The 21,467-nt window shown below is 41.4% G+C and overlaps 1 protein-coding gene across 1 annotated transcript in view; it reads left to right on the top strand.

The window, feature by feature from the left end:
- LOC135212065 (death-inducer obliterator 1-like) overlaps positions 1–20,100 on the top strand; it is a 177,205-nt gene extending 157,105 nt beyond the window's left edge. Inside the window, 3 exon segments of the mRNA XM_064245409.1 lie at positions 15,575–15,659; positions 16,872–17,040; positions 17,143–20,100. Coding sequence (XP_064101479.1) covers positions 15,575–15,659; positions 16,872–17,040; positions 17,143–19,055 — 2,167 coding nt within the window. The 3' untranslated portion in view covers positions 19,056–20,100.
- Positions 20,101–21,467: the final 1,367 nt, after the last annotated feature.

Genomic DNA, 21,467 nt, shown 5'->3' with positions numbered 1-21,467 from the left:
TACACTTATACATTATTTCCAGCCCAAACAGAGGGCAAGAGTTACCACTAAGACATACTATCTTGTGTGGCAAAAGAGAGAGAGAGAGAGAGAGAGGTTATCCTTATTTTAAAGACTGAAATGGATAGATTATTGTACTTCTATAAAATACTATCACATATGAATTTTGAAATTAGTTATATTACTATTATTATTATTATGCAAAAATATTAATAAACATACACATGTACCATAGAAATTCTCATCCCAGTAAGAGAGAGAGAGAGAGAGAGAGAGAGAGAGAGAGAGAGAGAGAGAGAGAGAGAGAGAGAGAGAGAGAGAGAGAATTTACGTGATCAAGAGAGGGCAACAGTTGTTGGACCCAGCCAACTCAGCTTGCTACGTGGAGTTCAAAGGGAAAGATGCGGGGTAAAATGCATTTTTTTTCATTCTTACATAATTTTTTTTATTTATAAACTAAAATCTTGCCAATTCACTTAGTATTTTCTTTAATGAATTGATATTATTGCTGTTTACATTAATATTGATATTTGAAAATATGTAAATCATTTATCATCAAAAACCATACATCTCTGTAGAGAGATAGAGAGAGAGAGAGAGAGAGAGAGAGAGAGAGAGAGAGAGAGAGAGAGACCTGGAGTTCGAAAGAAAGATGCGTGAAGACTGGGATTTCCTTCATTCTTACATAATTTTTAAAATTTATAAACTAAAATCTTACTAATTCAATGTAGTATTTTCTTTCTTGAAGTGATTGCTCTTTACATTAATATTAATATTAGAAAATTAGTAAATCATTTATCATACAAAAAGCATACATCCCTTTAAGGGGGAGAGAGAGAATTATTAGTTATGTGATATCATTTAATCTTATTAAACTTACTAATACAGTATTGATCAATATTAATATTTTAAAATTAGTAAATCATTTTTGTATCAAAAATTATTTAGGCATGAAAATAACATCAAAATACACTAATTAGTGATTATTTATTGTCGGAAAATTCCGCGAATAGGCGAATTCACCGCAAATAATGGGTAGATATGGTCCAGATAAAAATCCGCGAATCCGGAGAACGCAAATACGGGGGGCCCACTGTAATGGCAGCTGAATCAAGCCAACCAGGGGAGTTCCCAGACCATAGAATGCCAACTTTAAGAGGTTCAACTGTATAGCTTTTCTTTACAAAGTATATTAAAGCCTTATTTATTGTTTTAGCCGTAGATTTCAAGGTTTTCAAAACCTAGGCTAGGCCATATTATTGGCACTGAATTGCCTTTCTCTTAGCCACTATTGGCAATGTTTTTATTTTCATATTATAGTTTTTTCTCTCTTCATGTTGTCGTCGTAACTCCGAGTTGTCATAAAGCAAGTACTACAGTAGTGGCCTCAGGTTACGAAATTAATCCGTTCCGAAGCGGCCTTTGTAACCTGATTTTTTTGTATCTAGAAGCACGTTTTACATGTAAATTGCCTAATTCGTTCCAAACCCTACAAAACATCACAGTAAATTTTATAATAAAGCTAAATTGGTGTTATAGAAACTGATAACCATAACTGTAGACTGGTAAAACAAAAATCTAGCACATAGTTGTTCATACGCGAACAAACCTTCGGTCTTAACAATAGGATCATTTCTAGCGCCTAACTGGATCTGGTTAAATCGCAAATGAAAGCAAGGAATCTTGTGAGATTGGCAACATGTGTATATCAGGTGAAGAGTGGTCAAGGACCACGCACCCACACCACAGCATCAGTCCTTTCTGAAAACCGCCTGGACGAGAGTTGTGGTTGACCCCTCTCTACCTTTACCTGGTTCATTGCCCATTTTCACTTGTGTTTTTAGTGTTTGTGGTTATTATGGCTTTTTCTGCTCCTTCTCAACCTCGTCAACGCCCCGGAACTACAGTATTTCTGTGTACTCATTTTTTGGCTTCGGCTGCGACAAATCCACACGTCACTTGCAGTAGGTGGCATTCTAACATTTGTACAATAACAAATCCCTGTATGGAATGCCATGTGTGGCCTAGAGAGCAGTGGAAGTTATTTTATAGCAAGAGGAAGCATCGTAGAGTGTCTACTCTTTCTTCGTGGGAGGGTTTTTCTTCTCTTCCTGATGCTTCATCTGCTGCTGTCACAACCCATGCTAGTGTTGTGCCTTTGTTCCCTTTCTTTTCTTCCATCGATTCGTCGTTAGAAGTATCGGGAGGCCCTCAGGCTGATTTATGTAATGTCGCCCTCTCATCCTTGGGAGTTAATTTGATTCCCGAGAGGGGGGAGGCTTTTTCAACAATGTCTTTTATTTCAGATTTGGAGGCGTCCAAAATGACGGCGCTTTGGGGGACGCTTGGGCTATGGGGTCCACCCTCCTTGGAGGGTTTGCTGATGCACTTCTAAGATGCTCACTACCCCCCTCCTCATGCTGTCACGGCCCTCCTGGCATCGTCTTCGCTGGTAACCGAGGTCAAACATATTGTATTGTGACGATTGCCGCTTCTTCGAGTCAGAGAGAAGCCGTGGCGTCAGCCCCGCTAGTGATGTCACGGGGTCAGTCATTTTGTATCAATCCACAGTGGCTGTAGGTACATGAAAAAGACGCATTTCACATGTACCAGTATTATTACGTTATTATTATGTTCAAACATTATTTCACATGTTGCGCGCCATTAGAGTATCCATGTAAAGTCCAGTAATATGATATGGCAACATTTAAGTATTGGCAACATTGTAATTATTGCTCCTCGTGAGGCAGTCTCGTCTCGTCTGTCTGTTTGTTTAGCTGGCTGCTCTTTGTCCCCTGGATCTTGTATATATTTCTACAATAGACATTTAGAACCTACATTTAAGTTGTGTCCTTGCCCCTCCACTTAAGGTTAAGGAGTCTACCTCCAACACATACATGGCGCAGTGAACTTTGGAAGTGTCGTATTGTGTGAAGCTTATCAAGACTTGGACATCGGGAACCGGACGGTCATCGCCATGGATTGGATGAACGTTCAATTCAAAAGTGCTTTCGTGTCCCTACTGATTGTTATTTCTATGTCGTGTGCAGTGTAGTGCCTCAAGTACTCAGTGAAGTGTTGTGCAGTGCATTGTGCTTTTATAGTGCCTTTTTTGTGTGCTCAGTGATTTGTTATGTCATTTTATTGAGTACCCATTTATTCTTGTTGTGGCTTTGCCGGAAGCACCGACTGTCACACCCGCACTCATGCCATGTCATGGGATGACTGAGTCGACTTGGCAACGTCGCCTTGGATGTGAGCTGCCGTTAGGCAGACACTATCGCTCATTAGTCCCCCTCGTTGGCTGACGTATTTCTCGCACATACGCACACACTCACGCTTTAACGAATTTTATTTATTATTCTTGTATCAGACGTTTTGGAATAATTTTAATAATTTGTTGAAACTTTATTCTTGCGCACTGCACATGGACAATAATGACGGACTCGAAAGGTACGCCTGCAGACCAGTTAGAAGAGCCCACAGAACAGTGGCAATCCAGTAATGTGGGCGCCCACACTCTGAGTGTTGGGGGAGTGTTGGAGCATCCAGTCTCTCCCTCCCCACCACTCTTAAGCCCCCGCTACCAGCCCCCATCTACCTCTCAAGCTACTGGGACAGATTTCCTCGTTTTTGATTAAGTTTTTAGAGGAATCTCGCTTGTATGAGGATGAGAGAAGAAGAAGGGAAGATGAAACAAGAAGACAAGACAGACAACGTGAAGAAGAAAGAAGAAGGGAACAAGAAGCAATTCGCCTTAGAGAAGATGATCTTAGAAGAGAAGAGGAGAATGCAAGGTTTTACTGCCCTCATTCAAACTCTTGCACCAATCATCCATTCTCATTCAGGTACCCTTACACCTGGCACAGAGGTAGTTTCGAACTCCAGTCAACCCTCTCTTCACCACCACAGAAAGCAACCGCGCAAACGCCACCCCACTGAAGGCAGATGCAACATTCCAGATGTTCAGGGAATGGAGACGTTCCGTGGGATGACTATGCTGTCATGGTGGATCTTTCTAAGCTTCCACGGGAAAAGGAAAAGCAAATGATCCAGATGAGGATGTGTTTTAACCCTCCTGGAAACGCAGCGTGTTTTGTTTTAGAAACACACACTTCAAATATCTCCCTCTACAGATAAGCCTGTAGATGAAGTCCTGGACGCCTTACAGTCACATATAAAGGGTTTTAAGGAATGAAGTACTTCGCCGAAGAGAGTTACTTAGCTGCAAGCAATCGGAAGGAGAATCTTTCGCTGATTTCTATGTGAAACTTCGACGCTTTGCGGAAGAAGTTGATTTATGCCCAGGTACCGCCGTCGCATGTGAAGAGACCCAGCTGAAAATGATTATCTTGATGGGCATTCGAGACGCGGACGTTGGTTCAGAAGTTGATCGCCTTGGATGCCAATTCTTCTTTGCAAGATTTCATCACCACCTGTCGGTCGTATGAGGCGGCTAAAACTGCAACTTCTGCCATACGTGCCCCACCCAATCAGCTGTGTGCTGTTTCGGCCTACAAGAGAAGCAAGAAGTCAAGCGGAAAGCATCCACTTTCGCCGAAACCCTCGAACCCAGCACTTGGTGCCAAGTACTGTGCTCGTCAGCATGATCAAGACAAATGCCCTGCGGCCAACAGTACTTGTAAAAGCTGCGACCAGCGTTGGTCATTGGTCCAGGACCATGAAGTGTCCTGCCAGCAAGGTCCAGTGCCGTCTGTGTCACCGCATTGGACACTTCGATAAGTGTTGTAGGGAGAATAAGAAGAATCTTCGTCAGGACAGATCTTCAAGCAACAGTGGTGCCTCTTCAGTCAACAACAAATCGCAAGATTCAAGGACCAGCTGTCGTCGCCTAGGATCGCCTCGCACCATTTCCAAGACGCCCAAACCTATCTGTGTCCTCTTGTCGTTTGGCGATGTTAAGTCTCGCATCAAAATGTTACCAGACACAGGTGCCGATGCACTGTTATGGAAAGCAGCACCTTGACACATTGGGTATCTCCAGGAGCTGTTTGCAGACGCCTCCGCAAAGTGCGACGTTCACCGCGGATGGATCTCCAATGTCACCTGCTCTGGGTATATTACAAGCTACCCTTACACTAGGCAAGCGATCCTGTCTTCGCCAGGATTCAAGTGCATGAAAATGTGGAATTTCCACTTTTATCCTATGGTCATTGTGAGGAACTGGCCATAATATCTCCTGATTTCCCTAAACCTATTTTAGAGGCAAACACGTTAATAGAGTCAAGGAGCTACCCATCTCAGCGACCACATCACCTTCAGCAGCAAAGGAATACTTTCTTCAAGAGTTTCAAGATGTGTTGGTCTCGAAAGAAGAGTTGAAGACAGCTCCTCTCAAGCCTATGGCTGGGGGTCTCCCATGAGAATCCACCTTAAGGATGGTGCAGTGCCTTTTGCCATCCACACCCCAAGACAGATTCCATTCGCTTTTAAGGACCAAGTCAAAGAAGAGCTTGACTCCATGGTGGCCCAAGGGATAATCAAACCTGCTGGTGATGACCCGTCAGTTTGGTGCCACCCTCTCGTCGTCGTTCCCAAGAATGGGACAGGAGTACGAATTCACTGTCGATCTGACCAAGTTGAATAGCCAGGTTTCTCGTCCAGCCCATCCTTCAACCACACCCTACGCCGCTATTCGCAGTGTAGGCCCGAAGGCTCGTTATTTCACCACAGCTGATGCTCTCTATGGTTACTGGCAGATGGAACTGGCAGAAGAGATCAGCATTTAACCACCTTTATTACGCCATATGGTCGGTTCATACATTGCAGAGGACCGATGGGCTTCGCAGCTACTGGAGACGCCTTCTCTTGCGAGGTGATATGGCCCTTCAAGGTGTCCAAAACTGTGTTAAGGTCATAGACGACCTTCTCCTCCACGACGAAGACTACGCTACACACCTTCATCGTATCCACGAAGTGCTCACCCCGTGCCGCAAGTTTGGGATCACACTCAACAAGGATAAATTTGTGGTCGCTGCACCCTCCGTGAATTTCTGTGGGTACAATCTCTCAGGAGACGGCATCTCAGCTGATAAGCAGAAAAGTCAGTGCCATCAAGGATTTCCCAACCCCTGCTAACCATGACAGACCTCAGATCGTTTATGGGATTGGTCAACCAGTTAGCGGAGTTCACACCTGACATCTCCATTGCAGCCCAACCTTTAACTCCCCGTCCCCGATGAGTCCCAAGAGAACATTTGTTTGGACCCCGACCATGATGAAGCATTTCAACGTGTCAAGTTAGCTCTCACCAGTCCACCAGTTCTCACCCTCTTTGACCCAGACCTACCTGTTGTTCTTCAGACGGACGCTTCACGCCTCCACGGCATTGGATATGCCCTCCTGCAGGACCATGGTAATGGACACCTGCGTCTAGTTCAGTGTGGTTCTCGGTTTCTCGCTGACGCAGAGACACGATATGCCACCATCGAGCTTGAGATGCTAGCCGTTGTCTGGGCAATGTCGAAATGTAGGCTATATTTAGCAGGCCTACAGAATTTTACTCTGATGACGGATCACCGGCCCCTCATACCTATTCTGAACAGTTATACGCTGGATGCCTCGAGAACTCTCGTCTTCAGCGCCCTCAAGGAGAAAATCTCGCCCTACATCTTTACAGCTGTGTGGCGTGCGGGTAAGTTGCTGTGCATCCCAGATGCATTGTCTCGCGCCCCAGTCAGCCACCCCACACAGGAGGACGAGATCTGGGTGTGCTTCTTCCGCTGCTCATCTTCGAACTGTCATGGCTGTGAACGCCGTTATCCTTTCAGACGAGTCTCCAGCGGATCACGGATCCCGACAGGATACTCAGGATCTTCGTGACGCAGCGAAAGCAGATCCTGCGTATACTCATCTACTCGAATTGTGTCCACATCAGGATTCCTCGCAACAGATATGACCTTCACAATTCCTTACTTCCTTATTGGAAACTACGTGAAGATCTCTACGCTGATGGTGACCTTGTCCTGTATGGAGCAAGGGTTGTAGTTCCTGCCGCTCTCCGTCGTCGCACCTTGTCCCACTTGCATGACAGCCACAGAGGTGTGGAAGCAACCAAGCGCAGAGCAAGGCAGTCAGTTTTCTGGCCTGGCATTGAACTCTATTGCCAACACAGTCAGAGCTTGTGAGGCATGTCAGACATTGCAGCCATCTCAGCCGCAGGAACCTCTAATGAATACGACAACCCGACAAGACCCTTCGAGTCCGTCTCAGCCGACTTCGTTTGTTTGTTGCAGGGAAGTCTTTCCTCGTTGTCGTTGATCGCCTGTCAGGATGGCCTGTTGTCGCACCCTGCCAAGGCGATACTACCGCTTCCAATACTATCAGGATCTTCTGCTGCTATTTCCGTGAAGTTGGTGTCCCCTTTGCCTAAGGACAGATGGAGGCCCCAATTCACCAGCGCAGAGTTCAAGGATTTTATGAAGCGATGGGGAGTTCGACACATGGTAACCTCACCCCACTACCCACAATCAAATGGTCACGCTGAAGCCGCTGTGAAGTCGATCAAGCACCTCATCCTCAAAACAGCCCCATCTGGCAACATTGATTGTGAAGCATTTGACCGAGGCTTATTGGAGCTCAGAAATACTCCTAACTTTACTGGACGCTCTCCTGCTCAGATCCTGTATGGCTGTCCTCTCAGGTCATGTATCCCTGCCCACCCTCAAGCATTCTCCAAGGAGTGGCAGGTCAAGGACCGAGATTGTGACCGCCGTGCTGCCGCTCGTTACAAGCAGGTAAAGACCAAGTACGACAAGCATGCCCACCCCATTACCCACGTTGAGTGTCGGACAGCAAGTTCGGATTCAAGACCCGACCTCTCATCGTTGGGACAAAGTTGGCACTGTCATGGGTCATGGAAGGTCAAGACTATCAAATTCGTCTCCCTAGTGGTTGTGTGTGGTGGCGTTATCGTCGTTTTTCTTAGCCTGGTGCCACCCCACTAATAGTGACCCCTTTCTCCCTGTCCTGTGGCCCCTAGCCAGGACCTAGAAAGAGAGTCCTTAGTCAGTATTCCTCCAGTAAACCCCACGTCGTTCCCAAGACTCATGGAAAAGGAGTACCGCTCGAGAATGCACTACGAGCGTGAGGGGGAGGGAGGTGTAGGTACATGAAAAAGACGCATTTCACATGTACCAGTATTATTACGTTATTGTTATGTTCAAACATTATTTCACATGTTGTGCGCCATTAGAGTATCCCATGTTAAGTCCAGTAATATGATATGGCAACATTTAAGTATTGGCAACATTGTAATTATTGCTCTCGTGAGGCAGATCTCGTCTCGTCTGTCTGTTTGTTTAGCTGGCTGCTCTTTGTCCCCTGGATCTTGTATATATTTCTACAATAGCATTTAGAACCTACATTTAAGTTGTGTCCTTGCCCCTCCACTTAAGGTTAAGGAGTCTACCAACACACACAGTGGCGTCTGCTTCCCGTTTGGATCGAAGGGAAGCCGTGACATCATCGCCGCTTACGACGTCACTTCCATCGATGACGTCACTCCTGGTCGTCTCTGCTTTGCTGCCTTGCTCGTCTGTGTTGTCATCGTTTGCTGCTGTGACGTCATTTCTGCCATCCAGTTCGCTGCATCTCCCTTCCATGTCGTCGTCCTCTTCTCTTGCTGATCCATCTGAGGCTTTATGCCAGGCTGTTTTTAAGAGATTGGACTCTGTGTTAGAAGATAAGTTTGCTGCCATGTCAGCTGGGAGGACTGGCAGCAAGTGTGTTGTGTTGCCCCCACCTCCTGTGAAGAGATTGCTTAAGGAGCCAGTGCTGTCTTCCCCTCCTTCTCCCCCATCTCCACCGCGTCGGCATATCAAGCGTTGGAAGACTAAGGACTTTGCCCTCTCTTCGTCTGCGAGTGAGGAGCAGCACACCTGTGTTCCTGCGAGTGTTGGTTGTTGGTGTTACTGAGAGTGGTAGTGTTTCTTCCCCTGTGCAATCTGCAGTGGCTGCTTCGTCCTCTGCATCGAGTTGCGAGCATGTTGCAACCTCCCACGTTCGTGCACATGTTGCAGGTGCTTTTGCTTCTCCTTCTCCAGGGCCTATTCATCGCTGTAAAGATCTCAAGGCACCTGTCAAGAGGTCGAAGGTTGTGAGTGAGGAGTTGGTGCAGCAGGAGTGTTTGCCTGTCCCTCTCCCTGGTACTTCCAGGGGTTCAACTCCAAGAGATTCTTATTCTATCTCGAGTGTTCGAGATTCCTCACCAACACACGTTCGTACGTCTGCTCCGCACGTGCTCATACGCAGCCATGTTAGCAAGTCATCTGCTGGGAGAGTGTGTAGTATGTCCCTAGTGTTGTGGTTGGTTTGTCGCAGGAGTTGGCACTTGGATCCAGCCCAGACAGGTTAGTTGGTGTTTCAGGCTGTTTGGGTGCTGGTTCTTCTGTTAATTTACACCAGGAAGGTGCTTTAGATAAGCCTGCGCATCCTTTTCGTCGTCGGTCTCCATTGCCGGAGCAGGAGGAGGGAGACACGCAAGAGTTTTTTTCTTCCTTTACGTCGATCTCATTCGTGGGTTCAACAATTTGGAGAGTAGGACTCAGGCTCGGTCATCTTTCACTTCTTCCTGTTTGGAAGCCTTGCTGGGAGCTACACAGGATCCCAAGTCGTCGTTTCAACTTCCCTTGTCGGGGCATGTCCAGTTGGTCTAGCATAAGGTTAACGCCTCTGTTTCAGATCGGGACGGTTTACTTCGCTCTAGGGGCTCTGCCAAGTTGCTTCCCCCACCTCTCACAAGGCATAGGAAGTACAGTGGACCCCCCCGTATGGGCTTTCTCCAGATTCACTGACTCACACATTCGCGGATTTTTCTCAGGAACATTTCCCTGCAGTAGTTGCGGAAAATTTGCATATTCGCTGTATTTTTCTATGAGAAATATCTTCAAATTCCTTGGGTTTTTCTATCAATTTCATCAGAAAATGCACTTCTGGTAAAACTATTAAAAAACCAGGTATACAGGCGGTCCCTGGGTTACGACAGTTCCGGCTTACGACGTTCCGAGGTTATGACGCTTTTTCTTAAATATTCAATGGAAAAATCCGTCCTGGGTTACGACGCTTGTCCGAGGTTACGACGCTGACGCTTTTGACGCTCCGAGTTAACGAGCTTTTAAAAAACGCATACTATGATAAAAATCCTTTATAGTTTAGCACAGTATATTAATAAAAATAAGTTTTCTGGTTAAGATTACAACAAAAATTTTTTGAGGTTATGATGATTTTCGACACTTTTATGTGGTTTTACGTTTTTTCTATGTTTTTTTAGTGACGCCTCATATGCGGAACTAGTTTCCGAGCAAATGAATACATACTAGCTTGCGGTGCGCAAAGTTTACATATAACAGTCCAAAAGCGCAAATAACGAAAAAAAATCATTGCTTGTTTTACAGTAATAATAACAAAACGAAGTGTCTGGTTAGATTACAACGCAAATTCCAAGTATCCAAAGAGAGACATTATCCAGTGAGAGAGAGAGAGAGAGAGAGAGAGAGAGAGAGGCGTCTTCCGACGCTCCGAGTTAGGACAGATGAAGTGTTTCGTTTCGTTTAAAACGGCCTCTGACTCATGCCAGGAAATGTTTTGTTGATACTAATAATATAAGCCTATTTAAAGATACGTTTACTTTAATTAGTGTGTATGATACGTAAATAGTAATCAACTGTTCTTGTAGCCCTCAAGATTTGACAAAATCGAAGTATCCGAAAGAGAGACTTATCCAGTACACTGGAACCTTGACATACGAATTTAATTTGTTCCGTTACCATCGTCGTATATCAAAACAGTTGTATCTCAAAGCATTTTTTCCCATTTAAAATAATGTAATATGTATTAATCCGTTCTAGCGCTATGAAACCACACCTAAACACAGCTAAATTACATATAATATACACAATTTATACAAAATAAACGAGTAATAACACAATAAAAAAAGAAAGGAATTTTACTTATCACAACGAAAGATGACGTGAGGCCAGCAGGGGGGAGGAGGTAGGGAAGGGTGGCAGGGAACGATTTGCTCTCTTTTTATTTACTTATGTACACTAATAACTACGTAATAAACACAAATGAAATAACATTGCTAAACTAATTTTTATTTATATTTTTTAATCAGTTCGTAGTTTAGAAATAATGGTGATGCCTTTGGAAGGTTTTTATAGCTTCCTTCTGCTATAATTTCATGTTTTGCTTCCATCGAAATAATTTTCTTGGTTTTTTTTCTTATCACCTGCTTTGTCTTTAGCTTTGGGACCCATGGTTAATAATAAAATAGACAAATTAACACGAAAAATGTATAAATAATCAGTATACTTATTTCAAATAATTATTAATTAATCATTAACTATAATACACAAACAAACAAAAAAAACTTTCCAACCGTTTGTTTACATCCAGCACTTACGAGTACCGAACGATCGCCAAGCAATCACTTTTCCTAGCACACAGTAAGCTATAAATTTTCATTATCTCTCTTCAACTAATGAAACTACCAAACAGTATAATAACCATTCATTTCTATTCTTATTCTATCTTTACCTAATGGAGATATCTAGTTACTGACCAGCTATAATGAAACATTTACGTAATATTAAAACAGAAGAAGAATTCTAGAAAATACGTATTTGTTGGCTTCGATGATAGCAGTCTGATTTATTTTATATTTTATGATATCTGATTCACAGTTTGTTTTATTAAATGTATTGCACGTACTCATTTCAAATAATTATTAAATAAACCATTAACTATAATAAACAATCAAACAATAAAAAAAAAAGCTTCCAAACTTCTGTTTACATTCAGCACTTACGAGTATCGAACGATAGCCAAGCAATCACTTATCCTAGCACACAGTAAGCCATAAATTTTCATTATCCTTCTTCAACTACTGAAACTACCAAACAGTAGATGCTGACCAATAGAGCAGGATCTTATGGGGTGGCTAGCATCAGGAACCAATGGGAGAGTGGGAGGATGGTGGCAAGTTTACTCAGTTGGCGGCGCTCGAGTTGTTGGTCTGGGCGAATCCCGGGACTTGACAGCAGCAACCTTTCGTAACTTGAACTATTTTTGTATGTAGAGCCAAAAAAATCTTCGTATTTGCTTTCGTATCTCGAGTTTTTCGTAAGTTGAGCCTTTCGTATGTCGAGGTACCACTGTATTTGCAGGTTCTAACTATTCAAGGGGGGGTCTAGTACACATTCCCCGTGAATACCGAGGGGCCACTGTACTATGCTACAAACTCTACATATTTGATGTTGTGTCATCATAACCCGGATATTATTCATCTGAAGCCGGGATTGACTTTGGAGCAGATGAGGTCGATGGCTCCGTCCTTGTCTCCACAGGATGCCTCAGCATTGGAGTCTACGGCAGCCCCCATGTTGCAAACGGTTTCTTGGCTGGACTTCTGGTTGGCGGTCATTGCCAGGATAGCTTCTGACAGGTCCCCAGAGGGGTTGATGTATGCTTCCTCTCTTGCCAGTTTGTTGCAGTCTGTAGGCAAGGCATTTTCGTATCTTGCTCACCTCAGTGTTAATTTATGGGCTAATCACATTCTCCTGATTAGAAGAGACACGGCTTTATCCAGGATGGAAAGATCAGTTGACCCTGAGTCCTTACTGGCATTGAGGAATGGAGATCTTTTGGAATCGCAATTTCTGTTCCCATGGACCGAGCTGGAGGATGCAATAGACTGGCGCTGGGCTGACACCAAGGACAGATTAGTGACCAGGCTGTGTCTTAAGTCAGTCTCTCCTTCTCCTCCTCCTCCTCCTCCTCCTCCTCCTCCTCCTCCTCCTCCTCTCCTCCTCCTCCTCCTCCTCCTCCTCCTCCTCCTCCTCCTCCTCCAGCAGCAGTCACGAAGGTTGTCGCCTGGTAGGCCGTCAAGGAGTTCGGTTTTGGCAGGGCCTCCCTGTTCATCCCAGCCTAGTTCAAAGGAACAACGTCCCTTTCACTCCCGTTCCTTTAAGCCAAGAAGAGGCCCCATGGGCAGAGGTAGAGGGGGTTGTCGGTAGGTTAGGCGACTCTCCCTCTCCTGTGCCATGGGTGGGGGGATGCCTGGGGGGCCATTGGGCCAAGTGGCAGAGTTGTGGGACAGAGAAGTGGGTAGTAGATGTCCTTTGGGTGAGGTATCTACTGCCAGTCGACTTCTCTCCCCCTCTTTCGGACCAGATGCTGCTCAAGAGGGTGCATCCTCCAGAATCTCTGAAGTCCTTGGCTCTCCGGGAGGAAGTGCAGAAGATGCTGGGACCTGTTATCGACTTATCCACCTTGAACCACTTCATCAGGAAGACAAGGTTCAAGATGGAGTCCCTGCATTCAGTGTTGGCAGCTGTGACGGAAGGCAACTTCATGCTGTCGATAGACTTGAGGGATGCATACTTCCAGATCCTAATTAATCCAACGTCCAGGAAGTTCCTTCGCTTCTCTCTCAGAAACAAGGTCTTCGAGTTCAAAGTCCTGTGCTTCGGCATGACCACAGTCCCTCAAGTGTTCACAAGGGTCTTCATGTTGGGCCCATGCTCAAGGGATCCGTTTGCTGAGGTATCTCGATGATTGGTTGGTCCTGACAGGTTCCAGGGAGAAGCTGCTGCAGGACAGAGATCGTCTGCTTCAGTTTGTCTGGAACTGGGCATCGTGGTCAACCAGGAAAAGTCAAACCTTGTACCCAGTCAAAGGATTCTCTATCTGGGCATGGTCATTGATATGGCTATTGCAAGAGTTTTCCCGTCGGATCAGAAGTTGGAGAAGTTGCAAGTGGTGGCACGCGACTTCCTGTCGAAACCACATCAGTCAACTTATCAGTGGCAGGTTCTTCTATGAGTTTTGTCTTCCCTGGAGAAGCTGGTCCCTTATAGGCATCTTCATCTTAGGTCTACAATGGAGGCTGAGGGAATTCTGGTCTCTGGCTGGGGACTCATCCCTGTTAAAGGTTCCTCTGTCTCTGGAAGTGAGAAGAGACCTTCGTTGGCAGTTGGACAACTGAAATTTATGATTGGGTGCGTGGTCCTTGACCACTCTTCACCCAATATATGCACATGTTGCCAGATCTCACAAGATTCCTTGCTTTCATCTGTGTTTTTAACCGGATCCAGCTAGGCACTAGAAATTATCCTATTGTTAAGACCTCAGGTTTGTAGCTATGAAAATTTGTCATTTTCACTGAATATGAAGAGCAAGAGCTAAAACACAGGAAAATTAAATAGATGATAATACTAGTGAGTTTCCATCCTGATCAATAGCTAAAAATTATTATAATAATGAAATCGAAGAAAATCTGAGTTCATTGATAGAAAAGCACATTTCAAGAATTAACAGATTTCCCAATTGGGGAAATTTATTGAAAACCACTAAGTATGTACAGTAACACAACAGCATCAAGTAAGCCCACCTACTTGCAGGTAAAATGCACTTAATTAGTTGGTATACACACTGAAACTGAAGCGGATAGTTGAAAACAAATGAATGGGACATCACAATAACAAACATATTGTTGCTAGTCCTGAGAGAGAGAGTACAGCAACATAATCTGCCCAAAGTAGATGCTTCGAGGAATGAGATGATACCTTTCAGAACAGTATGAATCTGGTGTTGCTAGGAGCCTTTATTAAGGGACAAAGATTTTTGTGATTGATGGTTTGTATGAAAATAATATTTATTAACCCTTAATGGATAGATCCCCTCTTATGAATATCAGTAACAGGTTTTGGGTGGTGGATTGATCCACTCATGTGAGCATCAATATTGCGTCTCATTGATTTGAAGCAATCGGGCATGGGAAAGACTTTCCATTATTTCTATAACCCATTAATTCACTGATGGCAACTTTTAGACTGGTTAAAATCAAGAAGCAGGCAGCTCTTGAGCTAGTTATGATCTTGACTTCAAGGGAGCAAGTACAGTCTGTAACACTCTCACATGATGTCTTATATATTCATTTACACACAAATATACCCAGGGGTTGCTGTTGTTTTTAGTTATCTTTTATCATAGTATGTCAGTTACAATTCTAATTTTACAGAAAAAGGGGAAAGAAATATAGGAAAGACATGTATAATCCAAAAAAGTTACTACAACTGCGATCTCTGTAAAATTATGTAAATATTTTACAACATATACTACATAATCAGAATTTGTTACTGAGTTTAGTTCTTATCTGTTTTGATATTGTATGAGCTGTACTTATAATTTTACTAAATAGAATGAATATATTTATTAAGGAAAATATATAACTTGGTAAAATTTATGATTTTCTTGTAAAAAAGGTCCCACAACACATTATAAATATAGTCATTTTCAACTTCTTGTAAAAGGTGGAGAAAATTGCTTAGAATTTTTTGTTTTACACCTTGTGCATTTGCATGTCGTCCTCTTTCCATTGATGTGTTTTTTTTTTTGAATTGGCCGAGCTCAAGTTTACTCAGCCTGGGGTGCTGCATATTGACTTTTTTAGCCTGGCTCTTAAGGGTTAATAAATGTTCAATTTTGCAGTTGTACATTGTATTTGTATTCTTAGTTTTCAGTAGTTCATGTGTGTTTTTTTCACTTTCAGATATGGTGTCATTGGCAATTGTGATAAGGAGGCTGTGAAGGATTTTTACATAGTTCCACTGGCATCACATCAACCTATTCCCCATGTAGGTTGTATTTTTTAGGGTCTTTATGCCTACGGTGCAGAGTTCCATCACACCATCCTACCCCCAGATAGGTTGCATTTTTTAGGGTCTTTATTTATGCCTACAGGGGTCAGTATGGCCATAAAGGGAGTATCCAATTAACCCTCTCGTGATCTGATAACGCGTAGAGCGTCAATAATTTTTTTTCCTTAAGTGCACAGATGACGCGCCAGGCACGTCATATGTAAGTTATTTGGGGGGGGGTCATTCATATAAAATGTAATTGATGGCATTGGGTTGACAGATGACGAATCTCGAAGAAAACGTAAACCTGACGCCGCTAGCTTACTTAGCTACTATACAAACCATCAACATAAGTAGGTCAGAAAATGTGAAAATTGCACTCCGTAAAAAATTAGCTTTTTTTAATTGATTACAGCTCATTAGCAAACACATTTATAGCAAAATTGTTGCTTCCACGTAAAAGATCAAACATTTCTACACAGTTTAGGTTTAAAACAAACTCCCCAAACCTAATTATTATATTTTTCATGATTATTTCCAAAAAATATCTACGATTTTTCTTAAAAATTTCACGTTCAGCACATAATTTTTATTATTTCTAACCCTCGTAAAGATGTTCTGATTGCTTTAGGAAATAGTTCAATCATTTGCTGACATAATAACACTAACCAGAAGGTTATATCAGTTATCGTTCAGAATTACTGAATTTTACAAAAAAACTATTCCATGCGCATTCTTTTTGGCCTTGGGGAAAAGTCGGGTACCTTACACCCTTATATTTCGGCCTGTGCGCAAGAGGGTTTATCACAATCTGACAGCTGTTTCAGACATTTACATAGCTTTCTTCAGGACAGTGCTAGGTAGATAGTAGAATGTACTGGACACTAGGCAAATATGTGAGTATACTTGTAATAGCCAGCAGAGGCATCTTAAATTCTTAATTTCTTCACTGTTTGGATATGCATGTCTTACAAAGCTTTGAATGTGAAGTGAAGATCAATTAAAGAAATTCCAGCTATCAATGCAGAATGTGACTCAGTGGCCTAGTTTTACACTTTGTACTGAGAGTTTTGGTATCATGAAAATTTACACCAAGTTTTTTCTGTATTTCTTTATGAAAACTATAGTAAATAGAAGGCAAACCTTATGAGAGGCATGGTTAAGTTACCTAATCATGATGAGTGAATTGAAATTTGATTTTCATTGCAGGTTCTACTTCCATTAGATGGTCCAGGATTTGAAGAACACAGAGCACATATGTTAATTGGAGTTATTATTCGTGCAAAACATAGGAGGATATATGATCACATAACTGGTTCTTGGCAGATTGTAGGAGGAAGTAGTAGTGTACAAAGCAATCCACTTCTCAAGAGTTCAGGTACAGTTATGTTTGTACACACTGTGTTTTTTTAGATTGTTTATTTGGTAGGTAATACTGGCAGTGGTTTATTTAACATACACTTTCAACTTTATTTTTCAGAATTACCTGAGCGAAGTTATACTCCTCCATTACCAACTGATCAAGAGTCAGAAGAAATCCAGGTTCCCTCCACAGATTCAGAAGATGATACAAAGTTTGATGAAAGATTAACACCTCCACTTAAGGACAGAGCAGTTGATAGTACTACAGAATTTCGTGCTCCAGGGTCCCATAAACGACAATCAAAAAGCCAGTCTGATTTTGATCAACCCAAAAAACGTATGAGTTTAGATCGTAGACTCCAGGAAGTAGCTGATATAAGTACAGAGCCAAAGAGTCCTGCAGAATTCAGTTTTGCTGATGGGACTTTGGATCAAGAGTCAATGCTAGCTGAACTTAATAGACAAATAGAAGTTCACAAAAAGGAGTTAAGTGAGATGCAAAAAACGGTGTTAAATGAAGAAGAGGAACCCTACAGTCCTTCTATGTCCAACAGTGCTTCCCCTGGAGAGGAACCCTTGAAGCTTGATACCTCCAAAATCAATATTCCATCAAATTTGCAAGAGATTTTGAATAACATTAAAGAGAAAGAGCTAGAGATTAAAAACAAAGAACAAGAAATAAAAAGACGTTTAAGCCTGGCAGCTGATCCAATAGTAATGAATTATGCAAAGCTTCAAGATGCAGAAGAAAAATCTTCCAGTGGGGAAAAAGTTCCTCCTAGTGATGTAGATTTAAGGCCTGTCCTGCAGCTCAAGCCAAAGGACGTTGAACGCAAAGAAGATGTTGACTTGCGCATATTGCATGGGAGGGACCCAAAAGAGCATTCAGTAAACAATGATGTGTTTGGAAAGAGTGATGATACAGATCTGAGAGTCCGTGATCCCCGTCTAGCCAGGGCCCATGCAGCAGCTGTCATGGAAGCTATTGAGAAAGGGAAGACTTTAGGTACTTTAACAGATGAGGAATTATTGGCTAAAGCTTTAGAGATGGAAGGTAAAGAGAACTCTAATAAGCAGGCACAGATGAATACAGAAATAGATCCAATGTTCCAGCCAATCCCTCCTCCACCTTTCATGGCTGCTGGACCTAGTGGATATATACCTCCACCAGGTCATATGGTACCACCACCTAACAGCATGCCATGTACACAGCCTCCTGGAATGGTAGGAATGCCATTTATGAATCAGGTAGCTCAGCCGACTCAACCTATAGGATTGTATGGGCCAGGTGGAGGACGTGATCAAGGTGTTCAGGGACCATCATGTATGCCTGGCCCACAACATGAACCTAGCCAGATGGGACACCATGGGATTTCGAATCCTAATACAATGGGGCCACCATGTGGGCCACCAATGCATGAAGGTCCTGGTCTTCCAGGATGTGGACCAAATCCTATGGAGCCTCCTTCACGGTATGGGGAGTCCTCTAGATACCCTGATGAAGGTCATTGGGATAGAAATTATGATGACAGGGATTGGGATTATGCTTACAATCACTATCCCAAAGATGATCATTATAGGAATACAGAAAGATACAGAGAAGGAGAGTGTTACAGAGAAGGTGACTATTTTAGAGAAAAGGATAGAGACCGAGACTGGCGTCGCAGACAAGACCGAGACGGTGGATACAAGAGACAACACTTCAGGAAAAAGGCCAAATTTGATAGAGGAGCGGGTGGTGATCATGAAAGGAGAAGAAGTAAACAGTATGATAGAGGTGGTGATGGTGATGATAGTGGATATGAAAGAAGAAGAAGCAAACAATTTGAAAGCAGAGGTGGAAATAGTGAAAGCTCAAATGATGGCAACCACGAAAGAAAAAGGGGTCGCTTTTCTGAATCTTCAGGGAGATCCAAAAAGAAGCATGAGAGGAATAGAAATTGGAGTAACTTTGAAAATTTACACAGAGCAAATGATGATAATAGAGGGACAGATGATGGTGACGATTGTCCCTATGAAATTGACTATTAAGTATTTAATATGAATGGAAAATCTAACGCTAGTTGTTATTTCAGTATGCAGTCAGGATAATTGTATATTGTAAGGGCACAAGGACCTTTGTATTGTTTTATATATTTCCAAAGAATACCTGATGCAAAACTGAAAATGTGTTTATATTTATTGATGAAAGAATATGGTTTTTGTGCTGTATGTATATAGCAGTTTTGTTGACCAATGAATTTTCTTTTAGGCAATGTTCAGGAAATTTTTTTCTTTCAAAGAAATACAAGGATAGGGCATTTTGTACTGTATAGGTTCTCATTTAGGTATTGGAAATATTAGGTGTATAAATGTTGGTATTGTGGATTTAGGCAGTCATGTTTATGTACAGTTATGCAAGGTGGAGACAATTTTTTGTATATAGTAACTGACTAGCAAAATTTTTCCTTAAGAAGTGTTATTTACATTAGCAATTGTATATATGTAGTATAGGTAGTTTTAAGTTTTTCACTTGTAAATACAATAGTTATTCCGTTGTAATACACGATCACCGAACTTTTTGATCCTGCCAGTCCATGATCTTTTAATTAGTCTTTTTAGTTTCTTAACAAAACGTAATCAACGTACGTCACATAAAACACTTTAATTTTTATTGAATAGTGTCATTGGTTATAAAGGTACAAAAGATATAATTTAGTATCTTGATATTTTGTAGGTTTTAACCAAATGTTTACATATTTTAATAAGAATGGATGGAATTCAGTTGTCTTTATTTCTACTACTAGGAGCCTGATTTGATACCTGTTGAAGAGGCAATCAGGTTTTATCTGTTTATTAGCAGATAGACTTGCAACAGAGGGTGGCACTAAGTTGCATGAATTTTTCCTCGTGTTGGACCTAGTCAGCCCTACTTGCAGATGGCATGAGGAACTGTTTAGGGCATTATGATATTTAACAATATCAGATACTTAAATATCGAGTACAGTAGGTAATTTATAATGTCATAGTTTCAGGTGCTAAAGGCACTTGAGTTTGGAGCTTTTCATAAGGCTTCATATATATATATATATATATATATATATATATATATATATATATATATATATATATATATATATATATATATATATATATATGTTATATATATATATATGTGTGTGTGTGATGTGTGTATATATATATATATATATATATAATATATATATATATATATATATATATATATATATATATAGTATATATATATATATATATATATATATATATAATATATATATATATATTATATATATATATATATATATATATATATATGCATAATCAAGTTTCTACTCTGGGCATTTTTAATCTTTTTCATATCTGTGTCATGAAGAAATACCATTTCAAATAGACGACATTGTCACCATGTTATACTTCGCAAGGACCAGCGCAACTGTTTTAAGCCCCTTTTTTTATATATAAAAAATATGCAAACAGACATTTTTTTAAGTGCCAAGAGTGGATAGAGTTGGATTTCAAACCCATTTGAAGTACAAAGTATGATTCATAAATGTGTGGTATATTTTCTTCATCATGAATGTTTGTGATTTAGAAATAGTAAGAGTAAATGCGAGAGTGAGCTTGAAAGGTTGAATGCAAGGTATTGCTACTTAAAAATTAAAACAGAGTGGAGTTACTGTTAAAAACTAAAACTTGCCAGTTAACAATCCAGAGTACATTTTTTGTCCTGTAAATCTAGGAGTAATAGGAAGAGGAAGGGAATAATTAGTAAGAAAAATGGGATAGACAGAAAGGAAGTTTTTGAAGGATGTGGAAAAAAGGAGGAAAGGTCAGTAAAATATTATAAAAGTGTACTTTCTGTACAAGAGAATTTTTTATTTTTTTTTATTTTGCAAAATTTGTAATGTTTTCATTATACGTATTTGTCCAGGATGAGCATGGTATTTGGTGTGTCTTCAGTAGAGAATAAAACTGATATAGAATACATAAGACTTGGGTGTTATTTTCATGATGTGTAAAATGAAAGTTAAAATTACTGAGAATTATACATTAATTCAGAACACCCCAAGTTTGTTTAGAATTATGTTAGTGAAACATTGTGCACTTTCTAAGAATACTAGTATTTGGGAAAGCACAGCAAGTTATAGTCAAAACTGGAATTCCTTATAAGATCATTTCTTATAGTCTGGTCCAAGATGTATTCTCATTTTCTTAAACTCCTTCCCCTCCCTCTCTCTCTTCTCTCCTCTAAAATGAGTAAAAGAAATACACTGATCACACTTTTATAAATAATTTAATCTTTATGGCATTATTTTAAAAGTGCCCAAATTGCAAAGCTACATTTTACGATTACCAATACCCATTGTTATTAATTATAACAACTTGAATATACCAAGTTCTTGTATTATTCATTGTGGATTTCTGATTCAAGTCGTTGACTTA

This window comes from Macrobrachium nipponense, chromosome 40 (assembly GCF_015104395.2).
Source record: "Macrobrachium nipponense isolate FS-2020 chromosome 40, ASM1510439v2, whole genome shotgun sequence".
Taxonomy (NCBI): Eukaryota; Metazoa; Arthropoda; class Malacostraca; order Decapoda; family Palaemonidae; genus Macrobrachium; species Macrobrachium nipponense.
Note: the sequence above shows the minus strand (reverse complement) of the source record. Positions and strands in the feature narration are given on the sequence as shown.